Source organism: Pezoporus occidentalis, unplaced genomic scaffold (genome assembly GCF_034315485.1).
Source record: "Pezoporus occidentalis ecotype Australia unplaced genomic scaffold, CSIRO_AGI_Poc_V1 ctg83, whole genome shotgun sequence".
In the NCBI taxonomy this organism is placed as follows: domain Eukaryota; kingdom Metazoa; phylum Chordata; class Aves; order Psittaciformes; family Psittacidae; genus Pezoporus; species Pezoporus occidentalis.
The window spans coordinates 3656471-3678526 of NW_026916192.1; the positions used below are offsets into that span (position 1 = coordinate 3656471).

Below are 22056 nucleotides of genomic sequence, written 5' to 3' on the forward strand. Positions count from 1 at the left end.
TAACCCTTGGAATACCTAGGAAATAATGATCAGCAAGCTACTCCTGGAAGATAGCTTCTGGAATCTGCATAAGATGAAGGACACTATGAAAAAGATGATCTTTGTGAGAATTTGTTCTTAGTCCCCTTCAAGAATCATAACCCATCCATGGTTAGCTGAAACCTATCCCAAACTGTTGTGCTCGATTTGGGCATTTTTGGTGTGGTACCAAGGGTCGACTGGTTCAAGGTTGGAGGAGTTGTGAGCTGCAAACAGTAGGAGGATTTGAATCCACAGCCTTCCTTTTAAGTAGATCAGTGGTTCCAGCAGAGTGAGTGGGACTGCTGCGGTGTTTAAGTTCTTTGCTGGATTGATGCCTCTGGAAGCATTTGGAGAGATTTGACAGATCTTTCTGTCTCTTGCAGGTTCACACTGGCGTTAGCCCAGCCATGACTGCGTGAGGCAGACCATTGTTTCTGTCGCCGCTGGGAGAAGGCATTTTTCTCATCGCAGAACAAAGAGCACTTCAGGGTTCAAAGACAAAAGGTACCAACTGACATTTCATATCACTACTAATTATATGTCAAAAACTAATAAAGGTTAGGGCTAAATTAGTGCATTTCTCCAGATGTTTTCACAGTTGCCCTGGCTGCAGCACAATGGGTTCTGTTCTGAGCTCTTAGGTACTCATACTGGCCTTTCTCACCTCCACTGATGTGGTTGCTCCTAGCACGATCAGGTGCAGGTTCCCACTTACTAAGTGCCATGAAAGGCATCACTCTGACACAAAGTGGAAAATTCTCCTTGGGGTGCAGAGCTCTAACAGGAGGCAGGCAGTGGGGGTGACTGCTTATAGACCTGGCCCCATGCTTTGAGATGTGAATTCATATACAGTAACTTCTGTGAAAGCAGCTATTCTTGTTCCTGCCAAACTGCTCTGAAGACCCATACAATGACGTTAATTGTGAGCTACAAGCTGGCTCTTATCTCTGAATTGTTTTTCTCTAACAATTTTAAGAAGAGCTCAGCATGTTCTCAGTGGGAGCTGATAGATGCTGAGCACTTCTGAAATCCTGCCAACTTCATTTAGGTTCCTAAATGGGAGCTGAGTGCTTTTGAACATATGATCCTAAGGGTGCATTTTATAACACTACAAGCTCTGTCCATATCACTTCTTTCCTCTTTTACTGTCCCCATCATGCTCCCAGCAGTGAAAATAACACTAACAGCACCAGGCTAGTCGAGGCTTGAGTGATGTCTCAGTTATTATGTCAGCTCAAGCGACACTGAACAGAATTAAATGACACAGTTAAAAGGCGAGTGCCTGTCTGCATCCTGTCTGCAGTAGGTTCCCCATCATTGCTACTGGCAGTACAGATATAATTGAGATGGGATTTTATATATGTGTATGTACTTGAAAACAGAAAGGTAGTGCAAACTGCCTCATTTTTTAGTATTTCATCTTGCATTTCAGGCTGTACTTGACAATGCTCTAACTCCATTTTAGGATTCAAATTTTCTCCTAAGTAGATTCTTGGGGCAGATAAAAATGAATATATTTTAGTGATTGGATGGCAGAGGAGGAGGGAACACTGAAGCTTTTCCAATAGTTAGTGCATGGAAGGCATCTATTTTGGTCCTGTGAGGCTAACATCCTCTCTTGGCAGTGAGTGTAAGAACCTGGGGGTCAGAAAATCTGGGGGGCCCATGTGCTGTGGACAAAAGTATGGCAATGAATTTAAACATGAGTGACTGGAGTGATGTTGGAGGGCCGGCTAAAAGCGATTAGCGTAGCGCTCTGGAATGTGGCCTTTCAATAGCCGCTCCAGAAGGATCTGCAGCCCCATTGACTTTTGCAGTGTCAGGAAAGAGCCCCTGTGCTCCAGCTTTTCCCAGTTGGAAAAGGTGAACGTGCAGGGCAATACGCACAGCGACCACAGAGCTCCCTGCTCTGCTCCCCACATGCCTGCTGGCTGCTTTCCTGGTGCTTTCCTTCGCTCCAGAGAAATCTGATGCCCCAGAGATTCACAGGGCCACCAGGTCCTCCTGCATTGCCAGAAACCCCCTTGACGATATTCTCAATGTTAGTCCATAGCCTTGCTGTTTGTTTACCCTGGGCCAAAGCACTGAAAGCCACCTTTGGCTGTGATCTGGCTGTTGTTAGCTGTGCAGTCAGGTAGTGTGTCAGTGTGGGGTCTGGGTGTTCTGTCTCCACTGCTGCCTGGGTTTTGGTCTCTGGGAATGCACCCAGCAGGACTGAGCGTGTGTCTGCGGCCACATTCACTTGTTTCGTTTCCTTTTCTTTTCCTGTATCCCTCCCCCACCTTCTGATTTCTAGGTAGATAAATCAAAGTGTGGAATCAATTACAATAAAGCTCGGTGGAGTGCCTCGCTGATGTGAACACATACATTTTCAGTTGAGGTGGGAAAAGAATGTACTCATTCAAGCCCTCATCTAGGGCAGGGAATTCCCTAGCTTTTGTCTAAATATGGCATGCAAGAGCAGAGCACAGGCAACGCAATACTTCACTGAGTATTGTTTAAAAGGGTGCTTGGCACCGAGCAGCAAGTAGGATTCTTGTAAAAACATGGCACGAAGAGTTGTTTGACAGATTCTGACATAGCAAAGACTTTACAAGAGGCAGAAAAAAAAAAGAAAAGAGAAGGAAAAGAGAGAAACTGCAGAGTACATGAAGCCAAAAGCACACTCTCTGCCTAGGAGGAATGCAGAATAAAAGGCACTTAGGACTGAGTCATACCCTGCATGATATGTGGGTCTGATCCTATTAGTGATCAATGGCACTTAGTTAAAAACACACTCCTGAAAACACACTGCCTGTTGTCAGTCATTCAGGAGAGGTAATGAAGTAATGAGAGCTGGGGAAGAGACTGGTATGGGTTGAACCCACTGACCAAAGTCTCTGTCACAGACTTTCCTGGTTGAAGAGCCCCATTCTCTGCTGTCCTGATGTTGCTGTGCAGTGTTTCACCCTGCAGGTAGTAGCACTTCACTAACAGATCTTTGAATGCAGCGCTCAGTACCAAGGAATCCTGTGGTCTGGGTAGGTGTCTCCCTTTTTGCAGAGCTTACACTGAGCTGTGGGTTTGAATACCTATTGCAACAGTGAGCGACAATTCATGCCTGGAAGAAAACCCATCTCCCACCACCTCTGCCACATAGAATCATAGAATCATAGAATAGTTAGGGTTGGAAAGGAACTTAAGATCATCAAGTTTCAACCCCCCTGCCATGGGCAAGCACCTCACACTAAACTGGAGACACTGTGAGTCCCTCAGAGCACAAAGGCCTTTACACATCTCAGCAATGGAGATTGACTCTATTACTGACACCAGGCTCATACAGAGAAGGTCTCAGCTCAGCCTTCCCTGTCTGAAGTGAAGCCCTTCCCTGAATTCACCTCGAATGCAGCATCCATACTAGATGCATCACATCTGGAGCTTCCTCATATCGGGGATAAGACACTCTTCCTAGGTCGATTGGTTGGATGGTGTCTTGCAATGTAAACTAGAATGGCAGTCTGTAATTAGCACATAACCTCAGGCAGTTTTGTTGTTCCTGAAATGCAAGGACTAAATTGTGTTCTGCAATAGTGTTCGTTTAAGGTGAGTCCATTAGCCGCTCTGAGTTTGTACTAGTGTTACTGAAAGCTGTCTGGTATGGAATAGGAACAAGAAGGTCTCTATTCTCCCCCTGTGGGCATCTTCCAGGGAAACCAAAGGGAAAGCCATTTTACTGTGTCACCCATGAGCAAAGCAACAAAGTCCAAGAGTTTATGGGTCTTTTTAGCAAAGCTCAGGAGAGAGCAAAGGCACACGAGCAGTCTCCCACCCTTTTTGAGCATTTCAGGTGATGTTATTAATTGTTGTGGAGCTGCTGCCAATATTTCTGAAAGCAAATATTTGATGTCCCCATCCACTAATAAATAAGTGTAAGAACTGCCTGTCTGCCACTCACCTGGGCATCCCAACAAAACCAAGCCAGGCCTGAGGATAAATAGCAACAACTGCAGAGCTTTTGTTGTCAGCTTCTCTAGGAACAAGAGCTGTGATGGGAGAGCAAACAACACCTGCCTGGGAGGACCTGGGCTGAAAGGGGAGTGGAGGCTGGTGGGCAGAGGCTGTTTGTGCAGCCGTTGGTCTCCAGGGTGGAGCTGCTGGCAGAAGTGGGAGGAAGATGCTACCTCCATCAGCCCATGCTAATGCCATGCTAATGTAAGAGGCAGAATGGATGAGAGCCCTGCTTCCTGTACCCCAGCCAGTGATAGGTACTGCTCTGCAGTGCCTGGCAGGAGGAAAGACTCTGGAGTGGACCTGCTCCTGGCTGCTGTGTGGGTCACACCAGGAGACACCTTGCAGGGATGGACGGTCCCTTATCTGGCAGAGGAGGCAGATCATTCACTGCTCACACCTCTACCCAAGGATGAATTTTGCTAGGGAAACCAGTAGCCCGAACTGGGAAGCAGGGAAGATAGATGCGTTCTTTACGAGCTCTGGCTGGGCATAGGCAGGGCCCCAGTACCCAATGCCCAAGTGATCTGCATTTGGGTGCTGGGATTTTTCTTAATTTTCTTACTTTTCTTTTTTTTTTCTTTTTCTGTTTTTAGCCTTTTAAAAACAAACTTCAGATCCATCACATGGAAGTGATCTCATCGCATTACAGATTCGCCTTCCTGGGAAACTAAACTTCTGGTGTAATCATGGGAAAGTCTCACCTTCCCTTTTTTAGTTTCCTTTAACCAAGTTTCTATTGAAATCGGCTTGGCAGGCTAACAACTCAGAAGCTAAGAGACAAAAGACAACTCTTCATTACTGTTAGGATTTGTTTTAATCTTATGATTTGCTTACCAATCTCATGATTCTGGGGAGATGGCAAGTTGAGTTTTGAATACTTAATGACATATATCTAAATCTATAGAGAAGGTAGGTCCCCTCATAATACGTTTTACCAACACAGTAGTCTTTCTGTCCCACTGCCAACAGAAAAAGAAGCCCCCTAATTAATTATTGCTCCATCTTTTGTAGTCTTCTTTGAGCTGCAACAGTTTCTGTTCACTCATACTCTCATTCTAACTCTTACAAATCCTTTGCACAACTGGAAACCCGGCTTAGCAAATCCAATCTCGCCATAGTCAAGTGAGGAAGGACTTGGCTCCTCTTCAAAGGGAGCTTTTATCAAGTGTTTAGTGTGATGTGACAAAGCAGGGAAGTGTGCCATGGATGTGATGCTTCCAAATTCCCCCCTTCTACCGTGATTAAACTTAAGAGCAATTACCCAGGTTGATGAACCTGCCAATGTGCATCATGTTTACAGCTCTGCTGAGTTTTTAACATGTTTTCCTGTTTTGGACTAGGACAGCACACATCCGCTTTATGCCCTGGATAAAATCCCATTTAAAACATGGAGTTTCTAATGTTTTGCCACTAGAACCATGGGAAGAAGAAAGCCTTTCCTGGGACGCCTTGGGACATCGCTGCTCATGTGCAGTCATGCTTGGCCCCCAGCAGACCTGCGAGGTCTTGCTGCCAGAGGAGGAAAGCTTGGATGGGGCCAGGAGAAATGAAAAAGATTTATCCTGGGACTATTTTATTGTGCTTGGAACAGGCATGCACCGTTAGGTGTGAGCGGGCTCTAGATGCTGCTGTAAATCTCCGATGAAAGTTTCATGGCCTTTGCTGTTTCATTTTGCCCTGTTTTATTTTGTGTATTTCCCTCTTATCCCTGGATTCCACTTTATTCCTAATTTTGATAAATTTAGAACATCGGATCAAAGTCTTATTTGAAAAACAACAAAAACAAAACCCAACAGATTTTGGCAATAAATACTTTGCAAAACATACTTATTTTACCAATTTCCCAGTTGCCCAAAGCGGTCACTTTAAAAATGACTGCATCTGACTCATTTTACTTGAAAAAATCTTCTTTCATTTTTCTCTCTTTTTTCTTTTTTTCATCACAAGAACCAGGACAATTTTCAGAGGAACTTTACCAGGAGGAATGCACACCAGCACCCACCAGCACCCTGTGAAATTTCCATGTTTGGTTTTGAATCTGTCAAGTTATGTGGAGAAAAACAAATATGTCGTGAATTTTCCAGTTCAGTAACTTTGTAGTTTGGTGTTCTTGCCTTGAAGTCGGGGCAGAATACACCTGGGGACAAGAGCTGCTCACCCTGGTCGTTCTGCCTCTGCCCTGTGTTTCATCCAGCTGGTCCCAGCCCATCGCTCTGTGCCCAAGCAGACAACTGTCTTCCTCCTCTTTCATCCGGATAATCCTCCCTCCTTTTGTTGACTAAAATCATAGAATCACAGACTGGTTTGTGTTGGACAGGACCTTAAGATAGAATCATAGAATCATAGAACAGTTAGGGTTGGAAAGGACCTTAAGATCATCCAGTTCCAACCCCCCTGTCATGGGCAGGAACACCTTACACTAAACTATGCCACCCAAGGCTCTGTCCAACCTGGCCTTGAACACTGCCAGGGATGGAGCATTCACAACCTCCCTGGGCAACCCATTCCAGTGCCTCACCACCCTTACTGTAAAGAACTTCTTCCTTATATCTAACCTGAACTTCCCTTGCTTAAGTTTGAACCCCAAAATGACAGGAAACACTATTTCAGTTGCAGGACAAATCAAGATTATGACATGGCACTGGACCGTTCTTTGCCAAGGACTCACTGGTTGCCTGTGAAGCCATTTGTGGACAGTGGTGGGACACCAGGCCCAGCTCATGGTTGAACATCACTCTGTGCCAGGACTCCAAATGAGGTACAGCGCTGCAGCCATGCTTGCTCCCAGAACTGACACAGTTCACACATGGCACGGTCCTGGATGCAAAAGCACCCTCTGCGCACTGAGGAGGGCTTTTCAGTGGGCCCGTGCTGAGGCAGCACCAGGTCAGCTCTTGGCTGCTTTGCCCACCTTGCATGCAGAGCAGAATGTTGGCTTAGCCTGGGTGGGATCTACCTTTGAGCACTTGGAAGTGGGAAGTGCCTGATTCCAGTCTGGGACACACTGCCAGGAAGCAGCGTTGGCCTTTGGCCAGCCCAAAACAAGGAGGTGGCAAAGCTGCCTTTGATGCCTCGACTCCTGTGGAGTGGTAGCTCCTGGAGGGGTGGCCCTGCAGGCAGAGCCATGGTGAGGCTCTCTAACAAGCTGTTCCCGTTCCTTCTCGGCGTGGATGGGGCAGCCCATCGGCTCTCCGCTGTGCTGGAATATCAGCCAGCGCTGGTGCCTTGGCTCTGTTGTTTCAGGCCGCAATGGGTAATTTTTAATCCCTCTATTCAGAGTGTTTCAAGGAACAGGAGGAGAAACATACGGCATATGCTCACCTCGGCTGCCAGGAGGAGTGGGGGAGTGTGTCCCAGCAGCTGCTGGGGTAATGCTCGTCCTTCTGTCCACGACTGCATCCCAAAGATGTGCTCAGAGTGCTTGGGCATCACCCCCGTAAGCAGGTGGGCTCCACTAACTGAGCATGGCTTGGGGGGCAAAGTCCCTTCCTCCCCTCAGCAACCCCATGGGGTCAGGGGCAGTGGCAAGTGCAGTGTAGAGACTGGAGGAGGGACTTTTTCCTCTCCTGTGTCTCTCTCAAGCAGACCAGCTCCACAGCGGTACTGGGGCACTTCAAAAGGTACAGGTTATCCCACAACAGTCACACTGCTGAAGAGGCTTTTGGGATACAGGTGCCTTCGGTGTCTGGAAATTGGTTGGGTTAAGGATTCATGTTTGACCACAGAGGGTCTATGGTGAGATCTGGGCTGAACGTAGCTGTGGCCTCAAAGCACATAAGATATCGGCAGCAGTAGTGAGTGGGGGCAGGATGCAGTGCTCAGCCACTAGAGACCTGGATCCTGTATCACCCAATGTCTTCCCTTGCCATCACATCTCCAGCACATCACTCCCTGATGTGCTGCCATTGCTCGCTGTCCTGGCTATCATCCTGACCCTACTTGCAGTAAACAGGAGCAGTGTGGTGGCGCTGGTGGACCTAACATCTCCGCCCTTCACTTGGTCTCTCCTGCATCCCTCCCCTGCCTACCCTGATTTCACTCTCGCTGCATTGCCTGCTCTGGGCACCATCTGGTGAATTTTGGGCTGTCTCATCTCACCAACTGTCATTTGTCCTGGCTGTGGTGTAAACGTGCTCACATTTTGCATCAAAGGACCCCTAAACCATTCACTTTGTGGACCAGCCGGCCTGTCGGAGAGGAGCCAAGCAGTTGGCACTCAAATAAGCAACAAGCATTAATAAAAGCATTACAGTGAGGTTAGTGCCTCATTAAAGTAATGCTAACGAACCGGCTGCCTTCCAGAAGTATGAATTTTTAACTAATGCTTCCTCCTTCTGATTTTATGTATAATTAAATCTTCCTAGGGAGGCAATATTCAGTTCTCCAGGCTGCTACAGCCTAAGCAAAGCCCAGTTCAGAGGATTTGCTCTGGAAATGCACTGGATCTGTTGGGATCAGTCTCTGGCCACATCCTGCAGCCTCATCGTACACAGTGCACAATCTCTGTGTATCCACGCTGTACAGTCGTGGCAGCACCCTGGATTCATAGACACTGAAATGAAAAGCTGGGCACCTCCTGTTTGCTGCTAGTGCAAAGAGTCAGGGAGAAGGCCCATGCCATGCGGTCCATGGGCACTCGCTGCTCCACAAGCAGCATCTGAGCTTTGCTGGATGGAGACTGCTGGGTTTGGGGGCTGGGGACTGATGCATCTGCTCCACCGAAGCAGCAGAGATTTGTGCCGGAGGGGTTTTGCTCTGAGCCCTGCTTGAGCACCCTTAGGGCTGGCTCCACGAGGTGCTCCTGGCTCCCCATGCAGCCGGGGCAGACACCCGACTGCCCGCAGAGCCCCACGGCTCCTTTGTAAAGCAAATCAGTTCTGCCTTGTGCAAGGAATGGCCTGTTCTTGGGCAGGCTTGGCAGCGCAGGGAGGAAAGCAGCTGCTGCAGGACTCACAGCCCCTTTTTACCTCATCTGCTTGGCTTTAGAAGTGCGTGACAGGCACGTGAGCGACGGCGCTGCTGGGTACGCAGCCACTGGGGCATCTCGCAGGCCGGGGGCTGAAGCTCTTCCCCGCTCGTGTGAGCGCTCTGCCGGTCCTCCTCATACCTCCGACAGGCTTTTGTTCTCTTGCTCCCTCTGAAGCAAACTCGGAGGTTTCATTGTCAAAGGGCAGCGTCTGGAGGATGAATTCCTCTCTTTCACCTTGCCTGATGGGGAAGGTCAAGGGCAAACCTGGTGGTTTGAATGATAAATAATCACTTTCTTGAACGGAAACAACCACTCCAGATGGTTTCTGCTGCGTTTAGTAGCTGATTTGAATGGTCTGCAGGGGGAGAGGGTGTCATCAAAATGAATTTGGTATTACACCACGGGGTTATGTTTGGTTTATTGGAGAGACTGACTCAGAGCTCAAAGAAGCTGCAGGTTTGTGCTACGGCTGTTCCCCTGCTACTTCCTAGAGCTTATGGGTTACAGGGAGCTACACAAGCAATGACTGGGCTTTTGGGTGTGCATGCCTGGGGCTGGGTGAAGGATGACCACAGCCTGGGGGAGTTCACGTCTCACTGATAACTATCCTCTTTGTTTCCGTGCAGAGTTTGCTCTTGCAAAGGCTTCAGCTCTGCAGACAAGCACTATCCTTGCTGCAGTGAAATTAACAGGGTGTCTAGGGGCAAAGGTAAAACTAAAGTACATAAGTAAATGTTTGCAGGATCAGGACCTTATTCAGGCATACATCAGGTAGCTCCAGCCAACAATAGAATTACCTAAGTATAAAATCCCATGTAAGCCAGTGAGATCAGCTCCAACCTGCTATGAATTTGCTTTTTGTTTCCATGCCAAGAATATATCACTTCTAACTGCTGCAATCAGGTCTGGTCCTTTTTATGTTTTTTTTTTTAAGTGCTTTGGGCACATTTATTTCCCATCACCAGCAGATACGCACAGAGCCTGACCCTCCTTTTCTTGGGCATGTCCCAGCCTGCTTCACCGACAGTAAGTTGTCGCTATCAGGGAGCATTTTTTATTCCCTTGCCTTTTCTGTTGCTGCATTCAGTCAACAAAGGGACAGCAGCGACGATCCAAAACCGTTCTTTGTATTTGCCTGGGAACAGAGTCAACTATTTGTTGGTCTTTCGCTGGTGGGGAATTCTTTCTTTCTTAGCTGGTGACCGTTTCAACGGCTACTGGTACCTGTGGTGCAGCACATACTGGTGTTGCAGGATGTGTTCCAGATGGCACTGGGCAAACATGGAGCAGGAAGTGATGATGAACTGCATGTGGAAGGTATCAGATCAAACCAAAGGTCCTGGGTACAGTGGTCCCCACTGTTCCTCCCAGAGAACATGAAAACAGGCTGGTCATGGTATGTGCCTCAGTTTCCCCAGTTCTCAGCACACTGTTTTGAGATGGCCCTAAGACAATGTTTGCAGCAGTTGAGCCAGGATGAGACCAGTTCTTGCAAATGAGCTTGGGCAAAATACCTGGGAGAAGGAAGGCAGGGAGAGATGGGGGAGAGAGAAGGAAGCTGGAGGCTCTGTTAGAGTGAGGGCAAATTTATTAGTCCCTCCATCCCTAGGGCCATGCAGCAGCAGAGCAGGAAGTGAAGGCAGCTCCTGGACCAGGTCCCATTCCCTTCCCTGCCTGTCTCTCCAAGAACAGCCCATGAAAAGGCACTTGAAAGCCCAGGCAGAGCCTTCCCTGCCTGTTACACTGGGACACAGCAGTCCCCAGGTAATGCATTTCCCAAGTGACATTTAGGTCTTCCATTACTTCTGAAAATGGTCCAGACGGTCCCGATTGATGTGCTGTAGAAAAATGGTGCCTGTGACCTGCTTTGCTGTGACTGCCCTAGTTATTGGTGGTTTGTTTTTTTTTTAATAGGTTTTGCCTTCTCAGTCTTGTGTCTTGAAGCAGAAGCAAAACCCACCAGGTGACTGTAACTGCTGTTCCCACAGTTGTGCTTTCCTTGTGGCATAATCACAGCTTGGTATCTCAGGTATGCCAGAAATGGGAATCCTTCTCCCACACCACACAAGGGGCTGCTGGCTGGCACGGAAAACAAATCCCCCCAAGCTGCTGTCCTTTAGAAGCCATTATTTCAATAGACCTCAAAATGAAGAAGTGCTGGGGGGAAGCCAGGCGTCACTCGTGAATGGCCACACTGGAGCACTTGGTGCTCGGCTGCCAGCATGCTTGTCCTAGTGCAGCGGCTCCCAAGTGGGGTCTGCAGCACAGCAGCCTCCTCTCTCCACTCTGGGCTGTTCCAGGGAGTGTTTCGCAGTCCCATGAGGATTTCCACTTCCCCGTCCATTGGGGAAGGCAGTGATGTGCTGCTGCCCTTTGCTGTTTCTGTCAGGGTTTAGTTTTGTTCAGCTCTGGAACAAACCCCAAGCCCTCTGAGGGAACACTCGGTGTCAAAGCATCTTCTTGCAGCCCTAGAGCAGTGCTTTTCTCCCACGTGTCCCCATGCTTTGGGCACTGGCGTGTGCTGGGGACATCCTGGTGTCATTAGAGCCATTTGTCACCCGTGGGTGCTCAGGGGCTGGGGTAGGAGCTGCTCCCCTGCCTGTGCCAGCCATAACCACTGCTGGTGCTGCAAAACACCCCCCCCACCACCACCACCACCACCCCCCCCGCAGCTGAACATCCCCGGGAGCCATATGGCATCGCTGAGGCTTTGATTGAATTGAACCAAACCCAAAGCAGCCCAGCAGGTTGGACTCCAAGCCACGGGGAGCTCCGAGGGGAGCCTGTCCTACCCTGCTTGGGGCATGCAGGCTGCCAGCTCGGGTGTTAATAACACACATTAGTGTCTGGATGGAGCTGCTGGGGGGGTCGGGGGTTTGCATACAGAGGATGGGTTTTCGGCCAAGTGATACAAGTGGAAGGCACAGCATCTCAGGGTGGTGTTTGAAGCAGCTGGCGCACAGAAGGTGGAGCAGGGGGGTTTGGGATACCCTGTGTTGGCTGTAAACCCAGGCCACAAAAGCCATGATTCAAACCTGTTCTTAGGACCATGACCGGCTCTGCAAAGCCACCATGAGCTGCAGGAGAGCCCTGACCTGAGCTCTGCTCTTTCAGGTGGGGATAAACAGTCCTGGAGCACATCAGTAGGAGAGGTGCATGTGGCTCCAGCCTGCTGGTGTCCACCAGAATCCCAAATCTACAGAGGCAAAAAGCCTTGCACCTCACTGCAGTACTTTGCAATGCTTTGGGTTTGCTATGGAAAATTGAGCAGTACAGGTTTGTTGGATCTCAAACACTGTATTATGTATGGTCTGGTCTCCAGAGCAGAGCCATTGCCCTGCTGTTGGCCGTGCCCAGCTCCCAGAGCTGCCCCGGTAGGACTGGGTACTTGTGAGCAGCATCTCCCCACCCAGGATGCACAAGCTGGAGAAAAGATGCATATCCTCCAGCGTGGAGCTATGGGGAGCCAGAGTAACTCACTGATTTCAGGGGACTGGCCAGAAAGGACAAGGTCATGGTGAGGAGGATGGATGTTTCATGTTGCAAAGGTTTCTGGAGGTTTGCTCTATAATTCTTATTATGTGGAAATGCCAGATGTCAGCGTTCACTCTACAGGAATAAAAGGGGTGGGAGAGGATAATAGAGTCTAATTGGTTTTTGGTTTGATTGAATTGGTTTTTAGTTGTGTACCCGTAATGTGATGTCATGAAAAAAAATCTAACCCTATTTTGAAATGAGTAACCCCAACATTATTTGTCATTGTCTAACAAGGATGTTGCAGTGTTGCTGGGACTTCCCTTCTCCCCAGCCCTCCTCACCTGAATACAATATTCTGATACAATTGATGGGGCACTTGGACTCTGATAGCATTTGCTTCCACCTTATTTCTGCAGCGATCCTCCTGTCACGTCACAGAGCTACATGAAGGTATGTAAGCTTTACTACCCCACTCTCTCCCTCCCATGAGGAGGATGGGAGCTGGACAATTCCTCCAGCTCCTCAGCAGAGGGGTTGAGGTGATCCAGTTCTGCACAAACCAGCTCTCACAGCTCAATGGGCTCTCACAGTGGTTTCATCTACTTGCTGGGCTGAAAGTCATGATCTCGGCTGTTGCAGCAGATGCTCTCTGGAAGTGCTCTGCAGTGAGATCTCTTTAAATAGCAATAGCAGAACTGTTGGGGTAACCTGTACATCTGAACCAGCCAAGGGGCTTTGCTTGGGCTTTCTACACGCGAACAGCTCTTAGGCCTGTGCCTTCTGCTTGTGCCTCACGGTGTGGAGGAGAACACCCAGCATGGAGAGGCCACTTCTGCTAACAGGAAAGTTCGTGTTTGGTTCTGCTGTCAGTGGCCTTTAGCTTGGAGAGAAAGCTCCACTAAGCAGCTTGATTTGTAGCATTTTTACAGCAAAATAAAAGATGCCTGGAATTATTTGTTGGTCACCCAGCAAATGTTTTACTGCTGAAATGTTCCAGAGGCCATTTACAAAGTCTTGATTGACAAAAGTGCTGAAAACTTACAAACTTCCACTTGCCCTCCCCTCCCCATAGGCCCAGGCCTGGGATGGAAGATGGAGATGGAGGTGATGGAGATGGAGCCTCCTCTTGCAAGGAGCCACAGAGGTCACCCAGGGCTGAAGAGTGGGGAGAAGCTCATTTGTTATGCAAATGTCTGCTTGAGCCTGGCGTAGACAGTGGAAAGCTCTTGAATTATTTTAAGCAGAGGACAAAAGTTCTTTCCCTCCCCCTATCAACTTGGATGCTTGTAAAAACAAAACAAACCAGAAACCTCTCTGTGAACCATCTGACAATGATCAGCGCTCGGCTTTCCTGGCAGGAGCGGGGCGGCCGGGCGTACGCAGGCGTGTGGAAATAGAACAATGAAGAAGAAAGCTGTATTGGCACCAGCCGGGCTTTATTTTGTCTTGATGGCAGCACAAAGTAATCGTCCCACAGCCTTATCTCTGTGAGCGCGCTGGGGCCAGGCGAGCGGCAGCGGGCTGAGGGACCGTTCCTGGGTGACCAGCAGTGATGCTTTCCTGCTGCCTACCTGCAGTGAAGGTGGCTGTGGCTCAGCCCAGGCTCTCCAGGCAAGGAGGGGAGCAGGGGGGGCTGTGTTGGATGCACGGAGCACTTGCAGGTCAAGGAGGCAGCCTGGCCCATGCAGGGAAGCCGCCCGTGCGTGGTGGGGAGCTTCCTGCCCCAGTCGGCGGCTGGGCTTTGCATGAGCAGATGTGCGTTTGGTGGCTGCTAAGAAAACCCTGCTGGTATTTACACAGCAGGCAGGGCACAAAGCAGAGCCGCTGCTGTGCAGGGTGTGGGACGGTGCTGCCGCACATCACGCAGGTCCGTGTGCTCCTGGCTGCGCGACGAAGCGGTGCTGCCCGTGCTCTGCCCACCAGGAGCTGCAGCAAACCCTGGTTTCCAGACAGACCACACCTCTCCAGAGGAGTTTTCCTCTGAGCCAAGTTCTTCCGCAGCCTCTGCATCCCTGTGTCCCACAGTGCGGAAGCCCTGCTGGGCAGCTGAGCTCTGCCATGCAGAGGGCTCTTTAAACTGCGGATAAATCAGCTTTTACAAAGGGGCTTCAGACAGACCATTGCCTGCATCACCGGGTGCCAGCACCACACTGTCAGGACCCAGCCACTGATGGGGAATCATTCATGCAGCGCATGGCATGTGGGGTCCCTTCTGGTGATTCCTGTGCGGGGCTTCCCTGCAGCCCCATCCCAAATACATCAGAGCAAGAGCTGCCCGGAGACACTTGGGTCGCTGAGGGAGGTGAGCAACGCCAGGGAGGCTTGTGACGACCCTTGACAAACCTGAACACACCCCAAATGCCCCATCCAGCCGGGCAGAGCTAAGTCCAAGCCAGTGTGGGCTCTGCTGACTCCTCAGCTTGGTGCCAGCTTCCATCCCAGGATCCCGTTGGCACACACGGCATCCCTGAGAGATCGCAGATCGCCTTGTCCCTGGCTCGGCTCTCTCCAGAGGCATGTGGTGTTATGTGGGCACTGAGTGCAGGGGCAGGGGATGAGCTGCTGTGCTGGTGGGTTCCCAGTGATATGCCATGGCTCTGCCTCACTGCCACCCATCCCACAGGAGCCTGTGAGTTGTGGGAGCGGAGGGAGAGCATGTGGCTCCCCACCATCACCTGCACAATGAGGTGGGAGCAAAAATGCTCATTCCAGGGCCATGAGTGAACCAGAGTGAGCTCAGCTGCTTTTATTGGCATCGTGAATAGAAGAATTAGCATTGTGAATAAAAGAGCAAGTGTGGTGTGCCACTGCACCCCATCCCCGGAGCCAAACTGTGACTGCTGGGACTGAAGGTGACACTGAGCTGGGGAGGTCGTGCAATGGAGGTGTGCAATGGTAACTGCAGGGCAGAGCAAAGGCCATGAGTCCCCTTGGCATGGCTAGGGATAGCAGCAGGACATCCCCAGTAATCCCAGCGTGCCTCCACGAGGCTACCTGTTCCCAGACAGGTGTGAGTTGTTATAGGAGCTCAGGTTTGTGCTATGGCAGTGTGTGGAGCATGTTTTCCTTTCTCTATAAAATGGTTCATTTCCTTAGTGCCATTCCTGTGCTGCAAGTTCTCCACTGCAATTCCTCACTGCTTAACAGCAGTTGCTCTCATGGGCATTTTTGCAGCTGTTAGGAAAATCTGTGTGGGCATTACAGGGTTTGTTTTCTCTGGGGATTATTTTGAATCTTGTTTCCCATTAAAAAAAATAAAGACATCAGGTAGATATGAATTGAAACTGTGCAGGGTAATAGCATCACAAAACTCAATGCAAAATTAGGGAGAGGTGGGATGAAATCTGTGAAAGCCTAAAGCTTGTTATGACCCTTGCTTGGCAGCATTGCCAAAGAGCCCAGGGACCAGGGCCAGGGCACTGCACTAGCAATGGTGCCAGAGGGGTTAAAGAAGCAGGTTCACACTGCAAGGAGGGAGCTGGAGCTGGCTTTCTCAGGAGAGGATGCTGGCAGCAGGTCCCCCAGTCTTCTCCATGGCACCCGGCCTCAGAAAGCCACCTCAGTACCCAGCAGGGCAGACTGCAGCCCGGGCTGCAGCATCCCTGGGCATCAGGGGCTGGTGAAGGCATTGAGGGGGATGTTTCACTTTTATGCCCTGTTGGTTCCCAGCGTTGGAGAGGAGCTGTGCAGGAGCTGTGCCCTCCCCCAGCCCCCGGCCTGGCACTGGGGCTCTGCGCTTTTGTTCCCAGGCTGGGGACTCGGCCAAGCAGTGTTCAACTGGAGCCAAAGAAGAGATGGCCAAGAGGGCAGGGTGCTCCCTGCAGCGAGCTGGGGATAGGGACAGGGGCCCTGAGCAGGGCCCTGCAGGAGCAGGGATACCCTGAGAGCAGAGGCAGAGTCTTGCTCAGCAGTGCTTGTGGTGTGATGTTGTGCTTGGTGCTGTGCTTCCCAGAAACCATGATGCCTGGGGACAGGAGCAGCTCTGCACGTGTCCTGTTTGATTTTAGGAACCCAGCCTTCCTGCAGGGGTGTTCGTGCCCAAAGCCAGGGCAGGAGGACGGAGGACGGCAGTGTGTGGGAAGTGCGGTGGCACAGCCCCTGGCCACTGTCATGGTGAGCTATTTTAAGACTTTTATCTTGTTGCCCTCTGACAAAAATGTGCTTTGGAGCAGAGCTGATCTTGTGCAGCCTGGCACATGGGGGCTAGCGAGGGGTGATGCAGCTTATCCTCTGCGGGGGGCAGGTAATGCAGAACCAGCGGGGCAGCAGCAGTGGGTGCTGTGGGTATGTGCTGTGGGAGATGGGCATCAACAGGCACGGGCCTGACCCAGCCAGCCTATCCAGCGGCTCCCAAAGGGGGCAGATAAAAGCCAGGTATCTGAGCCAAAACTCCAGCCCAGGTCTGAATCGGGGGCATGCCAGGCTTTGCTGTGCTCTTGGCTTCCCAGCATCACCCAGCCCATGAGGCAGCCAAGGACGAACTTTGGCTGGGACCTTCCCTACCTCCAGTTTCTAAACGCTGGATCCTAAACAGGAGGATTTATCAGGTGAAAGATGCTGCCTGCTGTAGCCACCTTTCCCCATGGCTATGCCCCAGGGAGCATCTAGTGCAGAGGCAAGATGAGCATGGCAGAGTGCCTGCCCTATGGCTGCCACCACCACCAGCACCTCTGGTTCCCTGGAGAGGATGAGGGGATGCTGGGCTGGGGGGGGCACTGCATACAAACCCCCCTGGTGTGAGGGCAACTCTGCAAGCACTCAAACCAGCAGCACCACCCCCAGCTCCTGCAAGCTGGGGTTGGTGTGAGTTATCACCCTTGGCCTCTTGGCTGCTGGGGCTGGAGATTAGGGAGCTGCTCCTTATCGGCTGCTGGCCCCGCACCCGGCCCTGCACCCGTGGGGCTCCTCTTTCAGTCTTACTCACTAGAGAAATGAGTAAGCCTGTTGTAACCGTCACGCTGTGATGCTCTTGGCCAGCAGGCTCAGGCTGCTCTTGGTTGTACTGGGGTGGGATTTTTCTTTTAAGCATCTTGGCACACAAACCTGCAGCAACCAGGATGAGCTGCAGACACCTGCAGGAGTTCAGTGCAGGAGCTCAGTGCCCTGCACGTACAGAGTTCACTGTGTCTGCCGAGGATGGAGGAGAAACCACTGTGTGTGTGTATGTTAATGTGTGTGCAAGAAGCCGGGAGGGGAAAGCCAGGTCCTCACTGTGCCAAAAATCTGGCAGTGCCTCACTCATACAGAGACTCCCACCTCTGCCCCCAAACCCACTGCCTGTGCACAGAGTGCTTGGCCCAGTCTCTGAACCTGGACCCAACTCCTGTGTCCGTCCATCCATCCATCCATCCATCCATCCATCCATCCATCCATCCATCCATCCGCCTCCATCAATCCAATCACCCATCCATCCATCCACCCACCCATCTATCCACGTCCATCAATCCACCCACCCATCCATCCATCCATCCATCCATCCATCCATCCATCCACCCACCCACCATCTATCCATCACCCACCCACCCATCCATCCATCCATCCATCCGAGCAGGTCTCAGCCTGCTGGGATGCTCTGCAGTGACCATTTCTTGCAGTTTAGATGGCAGCTACAAGAAAACATTTGTGCACTCTCCATCTTTACCAGGCACATGACATGCACAGTGCCAATGGTATAAACATTTGGATTGAAGTTTTTGTTTGCTCTGTTGCGCTGGGTGGCTGCAGCGTGGGGCTGGGGCTGCTCCCGCAGGGAGAGGGGCCGAGGGCAGCCTTTACCCAAATCGATGGGATTGTTTTGTATTTTTCCATTCAAGCCCTCACAGAGGTGCTGGCAGGGCTGGAGCTTTCGTCCAGATTGCAGTTGCCCAGAATAGCTGTATTCTGGAGTGAGCAGACTGAGGCTGATTGAAGAGACCATGCGGGAATGCAGACAGACAGACAGAGAGACACCCACAGGCACAGTGCCCAAACTTGTTTGGCAGCAGTGGGCAAGAGGTGAGGGAACGTCACTGTGCGCTGCTCAGCCCCTCCAGCAGGAGCCATGGACATCCTTGCGCTGTGCGTGCCCATCTCCCTGCCATGGCTCCCATCAGTGTGTGAGCTTTCCAGCCTGCTGAAACGCGACACAGTGCAGGACACCCTTTTGACCCAGTCTTGCTCATGCCTATCCCACCAATGCCTGGGCACAGCTCAAAGGCTGGGTTCTGTTCAACCTCATCCAGCCTCCCAGCAAACAGTCTGTGTTCATGCCAGTGATGGCTGCATCTTACTGGGACAGAGATGGTGTTTTCCAGCCCTTAGGAAGTCAGGAAAAACAGTCCCAGATTTAGCCTGCAGGCAAGGGCCAACAGTAAGTGATGGGGATCCTGCAAAGCCTCAGTCAGCCCTTGAGTGCTTTACGGTGGACTCAGCAAACAGAAAGCCTGGAAAGGGAAAACAAAGCAGCACACGATGGGCAAGAGTTGAGGGAGCCCAGCACAGTTCTACTGGCACAAAATGTCTGAGCACCTGTAAAGTGGTCCTACCTGCTGTTAAATCTGGTTATATTGCTGTTACGTTCCTCATTTGAAGGTATTTTATAATCTGTGATTCGTCTGGCATCATCAGCAGCCAGGATTTATGAAATAAAATATCGGTTGAAATAAGGCATTCATGTGTATTCTTTCACACACACACACCCCCCATATGAAAACGCACAGCTGTTGATAGGAGACACGTTTTTCTACATACGTGTTTCCAATCAGATTTATATATAATAGAATTATATAAATATAAATGTTTTGTACATATAAAATTCACTGGAAACAGGAAACCAAATTAGTTTGCCTTGCTAAAGTGGCATGAAATAAAGAGTAGTGTGCACTGCTGAATATCAGGTAGGAGATGGTTTTTGGATGGTTTTTCTTCCCCTGAGGGCTCATTCTACTGTGTTTAAGTCTAAAACCTGCTAATTTTAAAGCCAGCTCACAGAAAGCTAATGGTACAATTTCTTTCTTGCTTTTCACTTTCATTTTGCAAAGCTCAAGCTTTGCTTAATGTGCAAGCAAGTCAGCAGCTCATGTAAACACAACCAGCTGATGCTACTGGAGAAAGCAAATGGCTTTTGGTATCTGCTGACCCCCTGGTGTTTATCTAGAGGTAGGGATTAAATGGGAGCCACTCAAGTGTGCTTAGTCTGATTTTAAAGGATCTTTTGAGTGTTAAACATGGAATAAAGTGCTTAGTGTTATTTCCAAAGCAGACATGTTCCTGGATGATTTACCAAAGGCCGCTGTCTTCAGCTTTATGTGGGTAAATGCTTTTAAAAGTTGGCTTCTGGGATGTGGGGGCTCATTGATTCGTTAGGACTTAATGATAAGTCTGCGCGAGCTGCTTCCTAAAGTGGGAGCTAAGCTCCTCTCTCAGTCCTTTATTTCACCTTATGCTCCTTTATCTCATTTCTGCTTAAAGATAGGTATGGTGGGTCTGAAAGATGCTGCAAAACATAAGGGCCCAGTAACACTAAGCATTTATGAAATAAAAGTTAAAATATCAGTTGAAGCAAGCATTCAAATGCAGTTTTGAATACTGCTTGTCTCTCCACTGCTGCACTGCCATAGTTTGGTTGTTGGGAGAAGGAAAAAATAGTGTTTATGCACATGTATTTTTATCTATAAGCTATATACGTGTGTTTAAGCACATCTGTATATAATTATATATTCAAATTATATATGAGTTAAATAGATCTACAAATAAATAAAGTTACTCACATACAGGTATTTAGGGATCTCTAGAGAAAGGTGTGTACACCCTGTGCTCATGGGCAGCACTGCTCTGAGATCCTCCGTGGGCAGACACCCATGCCACGGATTTAGCACTGAGACTGGGCACAGCCTGTACCCACTGCAGCCTGGTTCACCAGGGATGTGCTGTGCCTTTATTGCCCAGTTTCACCCTAAAACAGTGCAGCACTTTCAGAACAACAGTCTCTGACTTCTCCATTTCTGCCCTTCCCATCAACAACCTCTCCATCACCACCATCAGCCTCCCGAGCATGGGCACAGAGCTAATAAATCTGAGCCTTTAATTGCTCTCCCCCACAGCATGGCCTTATCTGAGCCATCATCCCTCTCGCTGCGCCTCATCACACCTTTGTGTTTCCAGGTTTGTGCTGCTGGAGTCAGCAAGAGGATAAACCCACAGCTATTTGCTTTGGGTTTAGCTACAAATCCCCCACAACAACACGCTCCTGGTTGCGTGCTCTCATACAATGAGAGCCACCATGGCGAGGTGGCTCTGACTGGGAAGGATTTATCAACCCTCTGCTTTTATCTATTATCTCATGCAAGATCCCACTTTTTTGGTTATCTAGCTAAAACTATACAAAAATTCATGTGTGTGTGAAACAAAACCATAAATCCCATTGCTAAAGACATCAATAAGGGCCAATGGGGCTGCTAGTCCAAGATGCTGGTGCTGGACCACTGATGCTGGAGAAGCTCCAATCACCACTCACAGCTGGTTGCTATTCAGGTCACAAGCAGACCTGTCTCTGCTGCCTAAAGGAGATGGATTTATTCCCCTCTGTCCCCCTATAAGCTCAGGCAGTTTCCCGCAGCCCTCTGGCAGAGTGGGGCCAGCACAGCATGGGCACAGTGGTATCTGCACCCGCAGGTCTATCAGGCTGAGCAGAAGCTTTTCCAGGAACTATCTAGTGCAACACATGATCGTGCTCCCGGGAGAAGCGCGATACGTGACAGGCATTCAGCGGGCTCCTGGCTGGTCAGTTGACTTTGTTATTGAAGCTATTTTAGTGATGGGTTTTAATCCCAGGCTTACGTTTTTCTTTTTTCCCTTTTTTTCTCTCTCTCTGGACAAGGGAATCTCTGCACTGGCAGGATTCAGAGAGGCACAAAGGAGGGAAAAACAAGTTCCAGCCAGAAAAGAAGAAAAAACCCAAAGGTTGCTGTTAGCATTTGCTATAAGCAAGGGGGTATAAACATTTTGCTGTGAACTTTATTTTAAAGGGCAAGTGCCAACAGCAGCCCAGTCACCATGCAAATAAATCCTGCGCTCAGCCTTTCAACCGGAAAGTTCTGGCGCTGAGGCTCATTACCTGCAGGAGCTGGGGTGCCACTGCAGAGCCCTGTTGGGAGACTATGGGGTTCCCCACGTGTCTCCGCTAGATACCAGGGGGCAGTGGGGGCAGAGCACTGCAGAGACATGGGCTTGGTGCCCCACTGCCCGTTATCACAAGTGGCAGCAAAGCCCTCCCTCAGCTGTGCCTCTGTGGCAAGGGGACACCCTGGGGCACGGCAGTGCATGGGAAGGGCAGGAATATCACCCAAGACATCGCCTATCTACAGTGGGCAGGGGAGGAGGAGGATCTGGCACCAGACACAAAGCTCTGCAGGCAGCACAGGGCATGGGGCTGTCTCTCAGCTCTCTGTGGGTGGGAAGGGAGGTGATGCCAGACTGTGGCTGGGCTTGTCCAGACCCCAGCACTGGTTATTTGTGGTGATGCCGCCCCATGGCAGCAAAGGGGCTGCATGTGCTCCAGCCCATGCAAAAACTCTGACAGCCCCAGTGTGATGGTTTCCTATGAAAAATACTTGAATTTG

The 22056-nt window shown here is 50.1% G+C and overlaps 1 protein-coding gene across 2 annotated transcripts in view; it reads left to right on the forward strand.

Annotated features, from left to right (window-relative positions):
• Nucleotides 1-15213: 15213 nt before the first annotated feature.
• The window catches only part of LOC134156177 (uncharacterized), a 165448-nt gene continuing 158605 nt past the window's right edge, over nucleotides 15214-22056 (forward strand). Inside the window, exons 1-2 of one of the 2 annotated variants that reach the window (XM_062604019.1) lie at nucleotides 15214-16570; nucleotides 18271-18741. In XM_062604019.1, the coding sequence (XP_062460003.1) occupies nucleotides 15824-16570; nucleotides 18271-18330 (807 nt within the window). In that variant the 5' untranslated portion in view covers nucleotides 15214-15823 and the 3' untranslated portion in view covers nucleotides 18331-18741. Of the gene's footprint in view, nucleotides 16571-18270; nucleotides 18742-22056 lie in introns of those variants that run through there. The other variant, XR_009961845.1, reaches the window with a different exon arrangement.